The 19,467-nt window shown below is 45.2% G+C and overlaps 2 protein-coding genes across 7 annotated transcripts in view; one reads left to right on the plus strand and one right to left on the minus strand.

Annotated features, from left to right (window-relative positions):
- Positions 1–1,303, minus strand: part of ACACA (acetyl-CoA carboxylase alpha) — a 195,360-nt gene extending 194,057 nt beyond the window's left edge. For 4 of the 5 annotated variants that reach the window (XM_080982741.1, XM_080982739.1, XM_080982740.1 and 1 more), the window contains exon 1: positions 846–1,303. In XM_080982741.1, the coding sequence (XP_080838867.1) occupies positions 846–970 (125 nt within the window). In that variant the 5' untranslated portion in view covers positions 971–1,303. The remainder of the gene's footprint in view (positions 1–845) is intronic. The other variant, XM_080982742.1, reaches the window with a different exon arrangement.
- An 8,526-nt stretch (positions 1,304–9,829) lies between these two features.
- Positions 9,830–19,218, plus strand: LOC308464088 (uncharacterized protein C17orf78). Of its 2 annotated transcripts, none has more exons than XR_013979855.1 (7): positions 9,830–10,336; positions 11,161–11,244; positions 12,820–13,086; positions 14,849–14,996; positions 16,786–16,907; positions 18,151–18,261; positions 19,115–19,218. XR_013979855.1 is itself a non-coding variant. In XM_080983231.1 (7 exons), the coding sequence occupies exons 1-7, from the start codon at positions 10,282–10,284 to the stop codon at positions 19,124–19,126; spliced, it is 765 nt and encodes a 254-aa protein (XP_080839357.1). In that variant the 5' UTR covers positions 9,833–10,281; the 3' UTR covers positions 19,127–19,218. The 2 variants fall into 2 exon arrangements, 1 of the variants encoding a protein (XP_080839357.1); XM_080983231.1 differs by having other exon boundaries at positions 9,833–10,336; positions 14,883–14,996.
- Positions 19,219–19,467: the final 249 nt, after the last annotated feature.

Raw genomic sequence — 19,467 nt, forward strand, 5'->3', positions numbered from 1 at the left:
GGAGATTTACTGCTTACAATAAATATATTGTGCTATCATCACACTCCTCCTCCTTGCCCTAGTGGTTTCCTGCACTGGGGAATAATTCTTGTTGCTCCCTTCATTGGGGATCCCATCTGCATTCCACGGGGGGGGGGGGATCTTATTTCCTCTCCCCTTCCACTCAATCCTCAGGAAGTAGCAATCTCCCAGAGATTTTTTTAAAGCAGAACTGTTTAGGCGCCAGAGACCAAATCCTGGCAGACTGCTGTGTGTGTGGCTGTGTACACACCATACATTTAAAGCATATTACATCCCACACAAAGTATCCTGGGTACTGTAGTTTGTTAAGGGTGCTGGGCACTGTAGCTTAGTGAGGGGTACACCACAGTTCTCAGGGTTTGGGGAGGGGGCATAGCTGTCAACTTTTCCCTTTTCTTGCGAGGAAACCTATTCGGAATAAGGGAATTTCCCTTTAAAAAAGGGAAACGTTGACAGCTATGGGAGGGGGGTGAATGTGTACAGGGCAAATACTCAGGCACAGGCTGTGATTAAAAAGCACTTTCCCCTATCTCCTCGTTCATCAGGGAGCCGTCCTTCCCCCCACCCCAAGATCTAGACTCCAAAACACCCCCAATACAGAGGACACACATGCAACAGTGACCCACTTCCTTGTGCACTCAAACCACGCAAGATGGACTAGGGCTGGAAACAAGGAGGAGCCGGGGATGGTGCTGGGAAGGGAGAGAAAGAAAGAAACCAGGGTCTGACCTCCCACCCCGCTCCCGTTTCTTTCATTGTAAGGCTACCATGGCTGCACACTGGTACCCGACACCCAAAAGGGCGGCTGCCCACGTGGTGCTCACCTCCAGGTGCTCTCTGCGGAGAAAGGAGGGATGCCCCCGAAGCCTCCAGGCCCGGCGCAGCAGGCTGGCGGCGCTGCTCCTCCTGTTGCTGCTGCAGAAGAGATGGTTGGCAGGCACTCTCCCATTCAGGGCGAGAGTCTGCGTGGTGCCTGTGCGTGTAACACACCAGCCTAAAGCTCCTCCTCCTTCCCACTCAATGCCGGAGTCCCTCCCATCTCTTTGAAAGGAAGAGGGGGAGAGGGGAAAAAAGGATAATTTAAAACTCCTCCTTTATTCCCCCCCCTTCCTCCACTCCTTATTTTATTCTAATTTTTTCTCTCTCTCGTCTGTTTGTTTGTTTGCTGAAAGCAACATCAGCCACCGGTGTGGTGTGATGGGAAGCCGGTTACTCCAGATCAATCACCTTTGACCCTCCATCCATCAGCCACTTGCTTGCCACCCACTTTCCCAGCCTCCGCGTCCCCTTGCAGCAGCAGCAAGCAAAAGCAAGCAAACGCGCCGCGCTCATTGGCCGCCCGCGCTCACACCAAGCCGTGGGGTGTCACCAATCAGAGACGCCCCGGGAGGAGTGGCCAATGAGGAGATGGCTGTGGCCTGAGCGGCCCTGGGAGCCCTCTCGTTGGCTCCCGGGACTCAGGTGGGAGGAGCCAGGAGCTTCGCAATTCCCATACTGTTACAGCAGCAGTTTCATAATAGACCGCTGGGCAGAGCGCGCGAGTTAACCCGCTGCAAACTGCAAGGGAGGCGATGCGCAGAGATTAATAAAGCAAGAGGAGGCAGACAACGGGGTGCCCCACCCTGGATGTGTAATTCTAGTTTACTTTGCTGGACTACAACTCCCATCAGCCCCAGCCAGCATAGCCAGTGGTCACTGGGAGTTGTAGTTCAGCAACGTCTGGAGAGCACCACGTTGGCTGCGGCTGCTGGAACAGAGCATCCACTTACCCGCCCAGAATTTGGGGGAATGGTTAGAGCCCACATGATCATCCCATACAGTGGTACCTCGGGTTAAGTACTTAATTCGTTCTGGAGGTCCGTTCTTAACCTGAAACTGTTCTTAACCTGAAGCACCACTTTAGCTAATGGGGCCTCCTGCTGCTGCCGCGCTGCCGGAGCACGATTTCTAATCCTGAAGCAAAGTGCTTAACCCGAGGTACTATTTCTGGGTTAGCGGAGTCTGTAACCGGAAGCGTATGTAACCCGAGGTACCACTATATATGTGTGGAAGAGCCTTGCAGGATATCTGTAGCCTTCCTGGTATCATTTAGTTACTTAACATTGCAATTATGCTCCACCTTTTCTCCAAAGTGGTGCATCCTCACGACAACCCTGTGAGGTAGGTCAGGATGAGAGGCTGTGAGCAGCCTACAGTCACCCAGCAGGGTTCATGGCTAAGAGGGATTTGGACCCTGGACCTCACTGGACTCCAACTCCCTTCATCCATGACTACGCTGGTTGCTGTGGCTGATGGGAGTCGGAGTCTGAACAACACCTGGAGAGGCCACAGGTTTCTGACCCCTGATGTACATGGTAAGTGACTACCCAATGCATTATCATTTTAACCAAAGTGTGGGGACCCTTGGGCTCTCCAGATGCACTCAGTGTACAACTTCCCTCATCCCTGAGTGTTGGCCAGGCTGGCTGGGGCTGATGTTCTTGCCCAGCCCAGGAGGACCGCAGGACCCCCCAATTCCTGCACTGCCACATGGAGAAAGGATGTGCATAGCCGCTGAAGCATGGAGGAAGAGGTTTTGCTTTGGAAGTAGCTGCAGGTTGAAAAGGGCAAGGTTGTTCTGTATTTGGTTTAAGGGGTGTGTGTCATGTTACGGCCAGAATAGATTACCCCCACAAGAAGGGCATGATGACCTGTGGTTTGTCCTTAGGCTGGGCAGGAGCCCAGTAAACCGAGCCAATTAATATTACATAAAGCCTTCCATTAATTTCTCAGGTAATTAAGGAACATAGGAACCTGCCTTATATCAAAGCAGGTCCCTGGTCCCTCTACCCCAGTCTTGTCTGCACCAACCGGCAGCAGCTCTCCATGGTTTCAGACAGGGATCTTTGCCAGTCCTAGCTGGAGATACTAGGGATTAAATCTAGGGCCTTCTGCATTCAGACCAAATGCTCTGCCCCTAAGCTATGACCCTCCCATAAGCCAGTTTATGATGAATTTAAGGTTCATTCACACCCACACCATAACATTTAAAGCACATTTATAGCAGTTTAACAGTCATAGCTTCCCACAAAGAAACCTTGGAGCTGTAGTTCACCCCCTCACACAGCTACAATTCCCAGCACCCTTAAACTACGGTTCCCAGGATTCTTTGGGGGAAGCCATGTGCTTTAAATGTTTGTTGTGGGGGCAGGGAGCACTGTATTGTGAATGTAGCATGGGGAGAACTTTTATTTATTTATTTATTTAAAAAAAAATACTGTATTTTTTCATGTATAAGATGCCCCCATGTATAAGATGACCCCTATTTTTTAAAACCCAAAATTAGGAAAATGCACTATGCACTATCCATGTATAAGATGACCCCTTATTTTAAACTTCAAAAATTTAGGGAAAAATATAGTCTTATGCACGGAAAAATACGGTATATACTGCTTGATTGGGAAAAAACCCCTCAAAGCAGTTTAGAAGAAGATAAACAAGAAAATCAAGGAAAATTTACAGCTCTACTTTAAAACATACAAAATTTAAAATGCTGAAACTGATTTAAATTATCTCAAGTTTCTAAGCATCTGGGTAGCCAAAATAAGGATGTTTTTAGCAGTCACCGAAGAGAGTAAAAGTGAAAGTACCTGCTGGATCTCTCTTGGGGGGGGCAATTATTTTTTATTCATTTTCTAATTTATAAAACCAAATTTTAAAAGTGCCTGCTTAATCTCAGTAGGCAGGGAGTTGCAAAGTGCAGGTGCTGCCACACTGAACCACCAAGTCCTTACGAAAGCAGAATGGGTATTATGGATATTATACAAGGTATTATGGGGCACCTGTAGTAATGCCAATTCCACCAATCAAAGCAGTCCTGTGGGCACATGTTGGGTATTAGGGAGCTTTTGCCCTTAGCTGCACCCCACCCTGCTGCAGCCCCAACTCTCACTACAATTTTTATTGAAAAGGAAGGGGGGGTTCCCATTCCTTTCAAAGGGAATCTGTCCACTCTTCAGAAATGAGACCGACCATGAAGCACATTTGATTTCCACATCCAAGGACTTCAGTCATCCAACACTGGATCCTTGCCAGTCCTGCTGGCTGGTATGCTGTGCCCACAGGATCAACTGTGCACGCCCAATTTCCTTCTGTGGCTGTGACGAGAGCGTGATCATCTTGCCACATACCAACTGCTCCTGGCTGACAGCAGCTCTCCCCAAGGTCTCAGGCAAAGGTATTCTCCCGGCAGACAGGCTCCCCTTACAGCCTTGAACCAGACGTACCAGGCTGTGAACTTGGGAGCATACACCATTCAAAGCGTGTTCTACCAGTGAGCTTTGCTTTATTTCAACAGAGAGATACCTGCTTGTTGCTTTGGGCCCCCCCCCCCCCAACAAGGGATGGTTGTGTTAGATTAGTGTAAGACAAACAGCAAAGTCTTGTGACACCCGAAAGACTCATAGATTTAGGCTGCATTCACCCCCCCACACACACACATTTGAAGTACATTTAATGCATGTGGCTCCCCACAAAGAATCCTGGGAACTATAGTTTACCCTTTAAAGAGGTACAATTCCCAGGGTCCTTGGCAAGCAACAGTTCCCATAATTTTTTTGGGGGGGCAACACATGTGTTTTAAATGTACGGTATGTATGCAGCCTTATTATGGTGTAAATGTCATGGACTAGAGAATGTGACAAAGACAAATGACAAAGAACCTGTGGCCCTCCAGAACTTGTTAGATGCCAAATGGGATCTTTTGATAAAGGGTGATATATAAATTGAATAATAATACAACAACAACAACAACAACAACAACAACAACAATTCAGTAGAACTATTAATAAAGAATAGGCCAAGAAGAAATCACTCGCATATAATGACCAGAAAGCCGAAGGATTGGGGGGCAGATTTCCAGAGGGGCAGCCATGTTAGTCTGTTGCAGCAAAAACTGCCCAGAGTGCAGTAGCACTTTAAAAACTAACGTATTTCTTATGGTTGTGAACCACAATCCACTTCATCAGATGCATAAAGAGTTATCATGAGTCCAAGAAAGCTTAGCTTTGTCTGCAAGGTGCCATGACGAGACTTGGAAAAACATTTTGTGTTTTTCAAGATAAAGCATCAGCTCTTAGGAACACTGGGAGCGGAGTCAGACTATTAATCCATCTAGCTCAGTATTGTCTACACTGACTGGAAGCAGCTCTCCAGGATTTCAGGAAGCAGTCTATCTCAGCCCTTTCTGGAGATGTGAAGAATTGATCCTGGGGTGGTCTGCATTCAAGCAGGTGTTTTATCACTAAGCTACAGACCTTTTCCTTTGTGAAGCTCTTTTCCAGATAGCCTGTTATGAAACTCCCAGTGGCAAGGTGCTTTTTTTTGGCCAAGCAGTGTTGGGGCAAAGAAAAGATTTATCCTTATGCAGCAATTTGGTGCAATCCTTAAGCTGCTTAAAATAGCTTATTGTGGGCTTAGTTCTGCTGACTGATGTGAACAACTGGATTTCCAAGGACGGCCAGGCTCTCTTAACAGCTTATATATTCAGGTAGATCAGTGGTTCCCAAAGTGGGCGGTACTGCCTTCTGGGGAGCAATAGGATTACCTAGCGGAGTGCTAAGAGGCAAAGGGGCTTTTCAAAGACCGCCAGACTTTGAAAAGCTGGTCTTCTTCTTCTTTGGCGATCACTCATAGCCGAGTAAGATTGTCTTCCATGAACACAGTCTTAGTGGTGTGTCCAGAGGTGACTGTGGAGGCCAATTCTGGATCCACACATCCTTCCACAGTGGGGGCATAGGTTTTCAGGTGGGAGTTGGTCATAGTGAGGGTTTGCTAAACGTGCCTTAGTTCATTGCTCCCTTTTGTCCTGAGTTCGAGTGTCTTCAAAGTCCATGACACCTTTGGTAAAGGCTGCTCTCCAATTGGAGCGCTCACAGGCCAGTGTTTCCCAATTGTCAGTGTTTATAACTACATTTTTTTAGATTTGCCTTGAGAGAGTTTTTAAACCTCTTTTGTTGACCACCAGCATTACGCTTTCCATTTTTAAGTTTGGAATAGAGTAGTTGCTTTGGAAGATGATAATCAGGCATCCAAACAACATGACCAGTCCAACGAAGTTGATGTTGAAGAATCATTGCTTCAACACAGGTGATATTTGCCTCTTCCAGTACCACTGCCTCTGATACATGTGTGTAATCTCTCTCTCTCTCTCTCTCTCTCTCTCTCTCTCTCTCTCATATGAACAGTAGCCATTAGCTAGAATTCCAGGGGTAGGAGAGTGAACAATGTTTTCATTTTTCAGAATGGCTTTCAAAATACGGTATAACATAATTCACTATTTCACAGGTGTCAAACACAAGGCCAGCCAGACCTCGTCATGTGGCCCGTGTAGCCGCCACCGGCTGCCAGCCTTCACCTTTTATTCTCGCTTCTTTCTTTTTTTGACACAAGAAAGCCGCCTCTTCAGCGCATGTGCGGCAGCCTACAAGCCAGAGAACGTCTGCCCTCTAGCGGCGCCGGCCGTTCTACACAGGAAACCTCCACTTTACATGCATTCAGGAAACCTCCACTTGTTTTTATATTGAGCACATGCCATCCTGTGATGTGACAGATCCAACGGCTGCCTGAACCCTTCTCTCCTGTACTGTAAGTCCTACAGATACAACCGGCCCTTTGAGGGTGACCAAACTGCTGATGCGGCCCCCGATGAATTTGAGTTTGACACCCCTGCACTATTTCATGGCCTCATCAAAGTCAGTACAGTGGTACCTCAGGTTACAGATTCCGCTAACCCAGAAATAGTACCTTGGGTTAAGAACTTTGCTTCAGGATGAAAACAAAAATCACATGGCGGCGGCGGGAGGCCCCATTAGCTAAAGTGGTACCTCAGGTTAAGAACAGTTTCAGGTTAAGAACGGACCTCCAGAACGAATTAAGATCTTAACCCGAGGTACCACTGTATAGATTGAGCAAGATTCCACAAGATTATGTGAGACTACAATATCCTGGACTACATTGTTTTCATTGGGGGGGCTTTTTTGTAGCAATATGTCCTTTTATGTTAGCATCACTTTACGCAAGTAATCTCCTTTCCACATAAACATACATTGTGTGTCTGTAGTAAAATTGTGTCAAATTACATAAACCAAACATGTTATTTGGAATTAATGTTGTGAAACACACATCAAACTTTGAAAGCAATTTCAAAATCCTACGAAGGAGCATCAGAATTGGGAAAGAGAAAGAGCTGCAAAGTGGGATGGGCTCAATTATTTGCAGAAAGCGAACAAAGCAAGACAACATCACAGATTACATCTCTGTCCAGGGGTGCAAGCGTTTCCCCAGGGTTTTGGCTTCCTTTGAATTTGGTCACTGCAGAGTGAGACTTAAGGTCAGAGATTCACACCTTTTAAAGCCTGTGGGCACATTTGGATTTTTGAGCGATCATCATGAGCGCAACTCCTCTGATTCTTTCTTTCCTTGCTCTCTCAAATCAGGCCCCCACCATTACACACAGAAATAAAGCTCATATGAACACACTTTACTTTTCTAAAGAATCCGAGTAGAAGTCAGATCCAGTTGAAACAAGCTGAATCTAAATGTTCTAATGTGCTTTAGAGGTAGGAGTGTGCATGTTCTTCAGGAGTAGCCAACAAGGCTTCAACATCAATCAAATTCACCACCTCCAAGCAGTCATCCAGCTCAATCCCTAATCCAGTAAAGGTCCATTTCTACCAAACTGAGTTTTCACAAAGCCATTCTGTTCCAAAAAAGAAAATCCAGCAACGCAGTTACCACAGCTGTTTCAGGATAAAGAAAGCTAAGTTGCAAAGCCAATCTCTATCACCACCTTGTGTTGACAACGGGAAGAAGAACGAATCCTTCAAACATCCTTTGAACAGATGACTTTCAAACCAAGGGCCGCAAAAGAAACTGAAAGGCAGATACGCACCATACATTTGAAGCACATTCAATAGACATTAAAAGCATATGGCTTCCCCCAAAGAATTCTGGGAATTGTGTTTTGTTATGGGTGCTGGGCAGCATGTCCATCTTTGCCCTGCTGCCTCTCCCACCACCCCACTTCGCCAGTGCCTGCAGCGGCAGGGTGGGCAGGGTGCCAGTGGCTGCACCGCCTTGGGGGCTTCCGCCACCTGAGGCAGCTGCTTCACCCTGCTTCATGGGTGGGCCAGCCCTGGTAATGGGAATTGTACCACTGTGGGGGTGTGCTTTAAATGTGCACTGAATATGCTTTAAATGTGTGCAGTGGTAAATCTACTCTGAAGTGTGATTTTTTTGCAAAACGAAGTTACAAAGGCCCCAAGACAGCCTGTATACTCCTTGAAAACAAACAGAAAAATGCAAACATTGGAAGAAAAGGCTGTGAATAGTTTCTAGCTACAGTGGCTATGTTTTCCCTCCACAGTTGGAGGCAGTGTGCCTCTGAAGGCCAGGCTTCTGGAAAAAGCAGGTGGGGAGAGTTGCTCTCGCACTCAGGTCCTGCTTTTAGGCTTCCCACTGGGCCAACTTGTTGGTCACTTCGTGAACAGCTGGCTGGACTAGACTGGCCCTGATCCAGCAGGGCTTTTCTTACTTTCTTACGGCTAGACTGGCCTTATGGCTGATCCAACTTGGATGGCTTTATAACAGGATTAGACAAAAAAACAACTAGCCATGACAGCTGCAATCCATCTCTACTGTCCAAGGCAGTATGCCACTGAATACCAATTGCTGGGAATCACAAGTAGGGAGAGTACTGTCATGCTCAGGTCCTGTTTGCGGGCTTCCCGGAAGAGGCGTCTGGTTGGCCACTGTGAGAACAGGATGCTGGACTAGTTGGGCCATTGCAAAAGCTCAAACATTCCTCATTTGAAAATAGGGACATTTCTCAATCTCCCCTCCCAACTGACCCTCCTCGACTTCCAATTCCCCTCCGCAGAGCATTTCTAATAATAATTAAATAAATAAATAAATAAATAAAATATTATTTCTACCCTGCCCATCTGGCTGGATTTCCCCAGCCACTCTGAGCAGCTTTCAACAGAACATTAAAAACAGAATAAAACTTCAAAACATTAAAAACTTCCCTAAACAGGGCTGCCTTCAGATGTCTTCTAAAAATCGGATAGTTGTTTATTTCCTTGGTATCTGGTGGGAGGGTGTTCCACAGGGTGGGCGCCATTACCGAGAAGGCCCTCTGCCTGGTTCCCTGTAACCTCACTTCTCACAGTAAGGGAACCGCCAGAATGCCCTCAGCGCTGGACCTCAGTGTCCAAAAGAAGGGGGAATTCCATCACCAGTACACCACTCCACCGTTCTGAGAAAACCTGGTAATCCCCCTTTCATTCCTCCCCCTTTCTTCCCACCCAGGGTGGCACTGCCCTCCTCTGCCTGCCCCTCAGAGCCAGCTGCTCATCATGCAAGGCTGGGCCTTGGCAGTGGCAGCCTCTCCTTCTCTCCAGCAGATGCTGCAGACGCGGTGGCCATGGAGAGGCCATGGAGAGGCTAGGGGATACTCCCTCACAGCTGTAGCAGCCGCTCAGCACAAGTGCTGGTTCATCCTCCTCCCCGAGCTTGGCGGCAGTGGGGCTGGCAGGGAAAATAGGGACATTCCGGGATCAAATCAGAAGCCAAGATGGCTTTCATTATTCTGGGACTGTCCCTGGAAAACAGGGACACTTGGAAGGTATGCCATTGACTTATGTCCTACAAGCAAATCAGGATGAATGTTCAATAAACAGGTTCTCTGGAAGTGTCCCAAATTCTAGAAGGCCACACAACAGAAGCAGCATAACCTATCCATTCTAGAACTGGATACAGCACAATGGAACAGAACAGAATTTCAGGCATAGGCATAGATGAGGTTTTTTTTGTCCGTATATATACAGGCTGCGATCCCTAGAGGACTGAGTTCCTCCTGTTAATCTTTCATTTAATGCTTAAGAGAAACCTGTGGACACTATGCTTATAATGGAAATTATTACCTAGAGCACATCTTCTTGTGGCAATAAAAGATCTTAAAATAGAATAAACTGCTAAAATAAAGGAGGAAACAGTCAGCACTGTCAGATGAATTAGTTTGCATTTTCTGATTTCAGGCATTTTAAATCAGGGCAATCGTGATCTTTTGGGGGAACAATATTAATTTTTTCCCAACTCTACCTAGCAATTTTACAGTCCCTTTTAAGAAGCAACTTCCACCTCAAACTGGCATGTGCATATAGAAGAAAAGAAAACAAGGAATTGAACAGTAAATCATGACCTAATTCTCATTCCAACATTATGGATATTATACTGTTGTTTAGTTTATCGCTGATGCAAGATTTTAGTCAGCAAGGTAAGCAAATCACTCTTTCTGTTAAAAAAAGATTATTCTATATTCCAATACAAAAGGTAAAGGAAGGAATCCAAACAAATTGTACAAGAAAAAAATATATAAATAGTGGGTTGAGTTTCTCAGTGAAACATGCAGAATGCATTTAACTCATAAGAAAGTTCCACTGGGCAAAATGGGACTTTTCCCAAGGTTGCGTGTCCAAAATTACAGCCAGTGTGGAGTTGTGGTTAGAGTGTCAAAGGTGGACTATACAGCCTAACACACATATACCCCAAGCTCACAACAATATGTTCATAGAAACGTGAATAAAACACATGTGGTGGTTGTTTCTTCTAGGGTACATTTGGGAGACCTTTGGACCTCCAGGTAATGCTGAACTACAACTCCTATCATCCCTAGCCCTTTAGCAATGCTTGCTGGTGCTGACAGGAATTGTAGTTCATCAACATCTGGAGGGCCAAAGGAAAAAGCCGCTGCAGGAGCAGAGAACCCTTTCCCTAGCTGGTGCTTTTTCACTGAAAACCACCCTCACCCCCATAAGACTTTTCCACTGCAGGGTTCCAGGTGCAAGTTGCAGGCACACCCCAAAGGACCCCAAAGGAGCCACCAGGAGGAGAGTTAAGCACACTCTACCTCTCCCTTCCCAGCTCTGTTTTTCCTATAAGGGGGCCAACTTCAGGATAAAGAAACCTAGTTTGGAAGAGCAAAGAACCATTATAGACATTGCAGCAATGGGGAGACTTTTCTCAGCTAGGAACAAACAAATTGGAGAGGAATGTCCACCTATATAAGGCTGTTCATCCATTCTGCCCATTCCCTTTCAGGACTCCAGAACTATCACTGTTGTGTGCAAAGATTCTCTGAACTCCTTCCTAAAAGCACAAAAAGAATATCCATCATACTGAAAGGTAGGAGAGCTTCAGGAATGCCTTCTCCTCTGGAGAGGCCGCCAAAACCACTGAGATTTCTCAAGGAACCCTCTGTTTAAAGCAGGGATGGGGAGCACATACAGCCTTCCAGGTGTTGTGGGACTCCCAGCTCCCATCAGCCCTTGCAGCCAGTGTGGCTGGCAAGCAGAGTAGGATGGTGAGAGTCTTGGTCCAGCAACGTCATCTGTGGGAAGCCAGAGGTCCCTCACTTTGGCTTCAAAAAGAGGTTAATTCAGGTTGCTTCCTGATGAGGTGGTTATTGAGCATTCGCATTTGTTTGCACAAATTTTGCAGTGAACATGTATAACATCATCTGTTTATTGAAAATTCATTGCTTTGCATTCCACCACATACATCATCGAGGCAGGAGGCATTCTCAGCATTCTGCTCTCACAGCGACCACCCAGATGCCGACTGGAAACCTGCAAGTAGGACCTGAGTGCAACAGCGCTCTTCCCTCCTGCTGTTTCCAGCCAGCTACTGGAGGCAGAACATAGCCGTCATGGCTAGTACTCATTGATAATCCTCCATGAATTTGTCTAAATCCTCTTTGAAAGCTACACAGTTTGGTGGCTATTAGTGCCTCCTGTGGCAGCGAGTTCCACAGGTTAAGTATACACTGCTGTGAGTAGAAGTACTTTCTTTTGCCTCTCCTGAATCTTCCAACATTCAGCTTCTTTGGATGTCCCTGTGCACCACTGCTATGAGAGATGCAGAAAGCTCTCTGTCCATTTCTCCTACACACCATGCATAATTTTATCAAGTCGTCTCTTGTTAGCTCAGTCGGTAGAACATGAGACTCTTAATCTCAGGGTCGCAAGTTTGAGCCCTGTTTTGGGTTCCTGCATTGCATGGGGTTGGACTAGATGGCACTTGTGGTCCCTTCCAACTCTACGATTCTCTTGTCTTTTCTCTAAACTAAAAAGACCCAAATGCTGCAACCTTTCCTATACTGTATAGGGGAGTTGCTTCACCCCCTTGATCATTTCAGTTGCCTTTTTCTGAACCTTCCTCAGCTCCACAATATCCTTTTTGAGGTGCAGTGAGCAGAAATGCACACAGTATTCCATACCATTGATTTCTATAGCACAGCAAGTCACACTGGACCTAACTAGGTCTGGGGCCCAGAGATTCCCCACCCTTTCCGCAGAGAGTGAGCTCACATGTGAATCTGCCTCTTCTTTTAAGCAAGTGTGCAAAGAAGTGAGAAGGAGGAGAAAGGAAGGTGAGAAGGGCACAAACAAGCTGGAATGCAAGGAAGGTGATATTTCAGAGGTGGCAAGGCATAGGCTGGAATGGTCTAAGGCTGGATCTAGACACATCAAAGAAGCGTTTAAGTTAAGTGCTTTGTAAACTTTGTATGAGAAATCCGGTTGGCAAAAACGGAACTCCACAGCGCCATCTGGTGCCACAGTGTTATAATGCATATACAACACATATAAACGCTTTTTCTTAGCCAATGTAGCTGAATCCTAAGACCAACTTATTAAATTCCTTTATCTTAAGTAACAACTGGTTTTGGGTTGTTCTTGTTTTTACTTTGTCTTTCCACAGAAAGTGAAAACACATCTAGAGAGGAGTTGTCCAGAAATCACACTGTGGCTGCTTTGCAATGTTCTGGACCTCAAGGCACCATGCAAGTACACTTCATTGTTTCCGAAAAGATGTACAGAGGGAAACTAAAAGCTATGGATCTCTTCTATGGCCTGAAACAAATCGCAGATCCTGATGAGAGGGGCTGTGCTGCTAAATGCTGCTTGATATCGGCCGATCACAGAAAGAGCCTCCAGAGTCAGGCAGAAGCTAGTATTATGGGGAAAGGTAAGGAAAGGAAGGAGAGCTTGAGGGCCATGCATTGGGTTGTATTCCATGTCAGTTCAATTCAGAATAGACCCACTGAACTTAATAGACATTGGCCTGTTCATTTCAGTGGGCCCACTGCTATCTTACCCTCTTCTTTTCTTTTAAATAATTTTTATTAAGTTTCATCTTACCAAATTAAACACATCAAACCAATTAATCCAAATTATAACAATACAAATCATATAATCCAATTATTTTCCAAATTATAAATTTTTGTGGGGGGTACCCATGCTTCTTGATCGGCAGGAGTCCAATCCTCAAATATTTGTGCTGCTTTCATATTAAGAATGATATTTCCAGTCCCCTCTTCTCAATCCTTGTCATTACTCATTTTGCTTTTCATTCACCTCCGAGTTGCTCCGCAAGTGGGTTGAAAAAAAACAGTCTTATTTGTGTTTCTGTGTGGGCTTTGTAATGCTCTCTTGTAAATCACTCTCATCCAATAGTTCAGGCATGTCTGCTCGAGCAAGCAATCACATTTTGTCGTTCCGATGAAATACAGTCTAAAAGCTCGCTCTTTAACTTTCCTGACCTGTTGCATCGTAAATTAGTCTTTATCCAGGAGGGCTGCCCTTTCCAGTTCGCAATCTCATCGAAAATAATAAATCTTCGGCTCGCCCTCCCCAAGACCAAACCTCCTGCAACACAGGTCTCGTATCACATTTCCATTCTTACTGCATCACAAAGAGAGCCCTTCTTCTTTCCAAATCCTTCACAAAGTAAAACCTTTAAGTTCATATTATTCTCACACAGTTCCTTTCTGGTCCCATTTGCCAATTAATTGCTGTGACGGATCTTCTAAGAGGGAGGGTTATTAGTTAATCACATAGAGCAAAAAAAAAAAAAAAGTCATTTCGCCCCTCTTTCAGTTCCGTTGCATTCCATTCCACATACCATGACTGTAGTACTTTGATGTAATCTTCCGTCTCAGTCTTCTTCATTTCGATGGTAAAATTGTTAGCAGATAAAAACCTCCTGCCTCTCTTGAAGCATGTGCATTATCTTTCACCAATTTTTTTCTTTTTAAGTAACGCAACTAGTTTCGCACCTGGAAGCAGCTTCGGAGGAGTTCCGAGGCCCGCCGAGGGTTGTGCACCCAGTGCCTCACCCCCTCCTTCTTCCGAACTCGGGAGTGATTTATGGCAACAGCGGGTGAGATGAGGGAGACTGATTTACTCCCCATAATCAGCCTCTAATTACCTCGTGCGAGCTGGATAGATGTTAATATCCGCCATCTTCCAAGGCACCCCTAGCGGCCCCCCGCTATCTTACCCTCTTCTATGACTCATCCCTGACACGAATGGCAAACTTCAGGCCTGGGAGCTGAGTGTGGCCCTTTGGACCTCTGTATCTGGCCCTTGGAACTCCTCCCAGGCCACGCCCCTCACTGGTCTTGCACTGAAGCCTGAGAATTGTGTGCCTGGCTGGAATGTGTCCTTGGATAATAATACCTCTTGCTTGTCAGGAGAGAGGGCAGAGAAGGGGGTGTGAGTGTGTGTATAAACTAGCCTACTGTTAAAAGGTAATTGTTCCTTTTTGCCTCTGACCCTGCATGTGGCCCTCATATGATTCTTCAAAAGAGAATGTGGCCCTTGGGCTGAAAAAATGGCACCCAGGTTTTTTAACATATGTATAATGCTGGGGGGGGAGGTGTTGACATCGGGGACATTGCAAGATGCAAGCATTCTTTTTCAACTTTTCTAATTTAACTCCCTGGCAGATAAACACACCCCAGATACAATTTCTGTTCACAGTGCTTCTGCCAGGGGTGTCGGATTGTTTCATCATCAGCAATCAAACTAATAATGAAAATTTTGCAAGAAGTTTGGAAAAGGCAAATGAAATCCGAATCAATACAACATGTCAAGGTAACTAATTTGTGGTTTTTTTCAGTTTTGCTTAAGTAAGTAGGATAATCAGCCGAAATAAATACTGCATACTGTGCTATATTGCAGGGACAGAAGTCAGGGGAGACTTAAATTGTAATCATCATTTTTTTAAAAAAAAAGCTTAGATCCTACCTTTTTTGCATGACTTGAGGTGCAAAATTCACCAAGGAGTTCTTCTGTGGATTGAAGGAATCCCATCTCAAAGCAGCTAACAGTCCTAGTGAATTTAACAAACAACAGCAGAATAATTAGTAAAGATCATAGAATCATAGAAGTGTAGAGTTGGAAGGGACCCTAAGTTCTTCCTTATGTTTAGTTGGAATCTCCTTTCTTGTAACTTGAATCCCCTGGTTTGGGTCCTGCCCTCTGGAGCAGGAGAAAACAAGCTTGCTCCATTCTCCATGTGGGAGTCCCTTACCCATTTGAAGATATATCCTCTCAGTCTCCTCTTTAGAAGGCTAAGCATAGCCAACTCCCTCAACCATTCCTCATAAAGCTCTGCACGTGTTCTAGCTTGTCAATATCCTTCTTAAATTGTGGTGCCCAGAACTGGACACAGCAAGTCCTCAGATTGCCAAATACTTAACACGGAGGGAGTGTCAACAAATTACAAGCTCTCTCATTACACTGTCAGCTATCTCCTCCTTATTCTCAGTTTTGCCATTGTAGAACTCAATGAAGAGGAGGACTAAAAGTAGTATTACATGGCTCCACCCATCATTAGCTCTGGCTCCACCTACTGTTAGTCTTCCCGCTTTCTGCCCCACCAGTCACTGTTGGTGTGCTGAAAGGTGGGAAAATACCACTCAGATTTTCCACCTCAGACACCAAAATGTCTTGACCAGGCTTCCTCAACCTTGGCCCTTCAGATGTTTTTGGCCTACAACTCCCATGATCCCTAGCTAGAAGGCCAGTGGTCAGGGATAATGGGAATTGTAGTCTCAAAACATATGGAGGGCCAAGGTTGAGGAAGCCTGGTCTTGAGACTACAGATGTGTTCGCATTAATGCTTACTCCACATCCAGTGGCTCCCAGTGCTACTTTTTGAAGCCACATTCACATGTTAGCCATGGTCCATATTGATCCTGCAGTTTCTTGACAAATACTGCTGTCCGATGCGGTCCCCCCCCCAGCCCTGATCCAGATTAAATCTGACTAGAAAACTTAATCCACCGTATCTGTGCTGTGAACATTTAAGCCATTGCACATGCACAGATGAAAACATATGCTAGGCTTGCCATACGTCAGGAAAATTCCTGACGTGTCCTAGTTTCCGGGTGTAAAAACGGCGTCATGGAGGAATTTTGCTAAATCCGCAAAATTTCAGGGGGAAACCAGGATGTATGGCAATGTGATGGAAAAAGTAGTGGAAACAGCTCCAAAAGCTTAAAAATCACTATTTTGCGGGGGAGGTTTCCCCAAAAAAGCTTAACAATTTTGATGGGTTTCTTTAAAAAAAAGGTTTGCGGATGTGAAGAATTTTACTTTTTGAAATATGGCAACCCTAGCATATGTTTCATGAGTAGGCGTTGGGGGGGGTTGCAGGGGCAAGGAAGACAAAAAGGTCATGCATATTGGGTGAAAGCATCCCCACCCCCTCTCTGATGTGAGCAAGACTCTGCAAATGCATCTTGAAACGCAGCAAGGGGAACAACTGTGCTGCCTTTTAAAGTTGTAAATGTGAACATACCCTACAATACAGATCCTATCTTTCATTATTACATTACCTCGCCTATTTTATGCTTCGTATTTCTCGTTCTGTCCCCAGAAACAGATGAGATGGAGGACAGGAAAAAGATAGGTATCTTCCTGAAAATAGCCATCTTGTGTGTCATGGTGCCCCTGATGTTCTTCTTTATGGTATTTGGTGTATGCGAAGTCCCCTGTCCTGTAAGTTTGCTTGTGCCGAATCACTGCGACAATTTAAAATAAGTAAGCTGCTTTATATCGTGTCAGACCCTTGGTCCATTTAGCTCAGTGTTGTCTACACTGACTGGCAGCAGCTCTCCAGAGTTTCAGGCAGGGTTCTCTCCCGGCCCTTTCTGGAGATAGCAAGGATTGGACCTAGGACCTTTTGCATGTAATGCGGATGCTTCACCATTGAACTAGGGCCCTTACCCATATTTGCAGAGGATTCAGTGTGGAGCAAATAGTGGTGAAATTTCATGTACTGGCTAGGATTGGGGGAGAAATTCAATTCATTCATTGCATTTAAAGATGAACCTACCTAATTTGCACTTTTCTAAAGAATAAGCAAACCAAAACACAGCCATCCTTTGAAAGTTGCACTTCTCTGAATTTTGCAATAGTTATACAGTCACGTAAAACGTGCAAAAATGCATAACGTGAGCATAAAATGCATATATTAGTAATAATAAATACACTGGGAAATTGCTTTGCAAAAATGTGTATAATAGGCAAAACTGCATACAAGTATGTGTGTATTGGGATAAATTTGCAATAAAATGCTAATCGGTTTTCATGATAATTTTTGAAAAAACAAACAAACACTAACTGATGTGGAAATGTGGAGAACTGAACTCAAGACTGGAAAAATGAGAAATTGAAACCAAAATAGACAGATTCACCCAACCCAAGTCCTGGCCTGTCCAAGTCCCAAGGAAATTGATAGTGGTGGATAAGGCAGGCTTCTCTAGGGAGAGACTGTCAAAATGTGGCCTCAATACCTGTCATGACCCCAGAGTGCAGCAATGACCAGGACACTGAACCAGAGGAAGTGGACCAGGGGCACTCAGGATGAATGGTCACTAAACAGATCATCTGGAAGCACACTGGTACCTGGTTTTGAGCCTAGTACTAGTGATTAGGAGCCAATGGAGTCTGGGGCTGGCAGGCAGGAGGCTGATGAAACATGCTTCACAGCATTGCAATGCACAGGAGGCTAGTCCCTTAGGGCAAATGAGGCCCTGCCCCACCCACCTCAGCCTGCCCTCACCCAGCCCCCACCTGCCGTACCTTATTTATGACCAATATAGAGGGTAGCATTGACTGCCAAAAACATCTGGAGGGCACCAGGTTGGTGAAGTCTGTCTTGAAGACATGGGCTTAGGCGGGGCTTTGTGACAGAGTTAGACCAGCCTAGCCATGCTGATTAAGTTTCTTCTTCACTCAGTGTTCCCTTCCTTGTTGGAGGCAATGTCTCTTCCCTACGCAAAAACATGAAGCAAAAGAGAAGAAAATGATGGAAGCCACAAATCCTGCAGTACATGGAATCCCCGCCATGGTCTGTTTGTTTTTAACAATTCAGTCGTGCTTATTCCATTCAGCTAGACGAGACTTCCCTGGGCGTAGGAAGAGAGCCCTGCGTGACCAGGCTCATCTAGTCCAGCATCCTGCTCTCACAATGGTGCACCAGGTCCTCCAAAAGGAAGCCTACAACTTGGGCTTGAGGGCAGCAACCCTCTCCCCATTTGTGATTCCTAGTAACTGGGATTCAGTGGAGGTAGAACATAGCCATTGTGGCTGGTAGTCATCAAAAGCCGTATACTCCATGGTTCTGGAACAAGTAGAACCCTGCCAGATCACACATAAGACCAATCCAGCCATAAGAACTTAAGAAAGGTCTTCTTAAACCAGGCCAGTGGTACATCTGCGCACCCCCCCCAACTCACAACTAGTCAAGAAGGTGGCATTTGCTGCCAGCTTCCTCCTCCTTTGTCTCAGGATTGCCCTCTCAAATGAGAGAAAGATGGAGACAAAATTAATTGGCTCTGCCTCTCCCTGTTATGGACTCTGGCTCCATCTACTGTTGGCCTCCCTTCTTTCTGTCCTACAGTGATGAACCAGATACCCATGGGAAGCCCACAAACTGGGCCAGAGTGTGACAGCCCATTCACCACTTGCAATTCCTAGCCCAATTTGTGTACCCCCCTCTTTCAAAGTCATTCAAGTTGGGCATCTTTAAAAACAAAAAAAAACATGCAAGTTAATTATTGCACATGGAAGTAAAAGATTTGGAATTGCTTTTCCAGTCCTGCATTGAACTGACAAAATCCATCCCCTTGTTAACAGTACTGTTTAATATGCAAAAGTTTGACTTGTTATATTATAAAGTAGATTTTTCATTTGTTTTCCAGGCAGAAGTTTAACATCAAGTCCCAACACCCCCAAAACATCTTAATTCAGGAGTGTTTAGGCATTGCTTCTGAAATAAGTGAAATAAAAGGTGTTTTCTCATTTACTGGGTCGTGTGTGTGTGTGTGTGTGTGTGTTTAAAATTCTCAACATGATCTCAGAAATAGCAAATTCAAACTACATCTCCCCCTTTATGTAATCAAAATTTCTTTTTAAAAATTCTCTTTATTTGGGCTTAAGTGGGGCAGTGTTTTCATTTGTCTGAGTTATTGTTCATTTATGTGTTTATTTTTTATTTGTTGTATGCATATATTTTGTACAGTTGTCGAAGTATTTAATCATTTACACAAAGCCT

Source organism: Podarcis pityusensis (genome assembly GCF_964106645.2).
Source record: "Podarcis pityusensis genome assembly, chromosome: 15".
NCBI classification, from domain to species: domain Eukaryota; kingdom Metazoa; phylum Chordata; class Lepidosauria; order Squamata; family Lacertidae; genus Podarcis; species Podarcis pityusensis.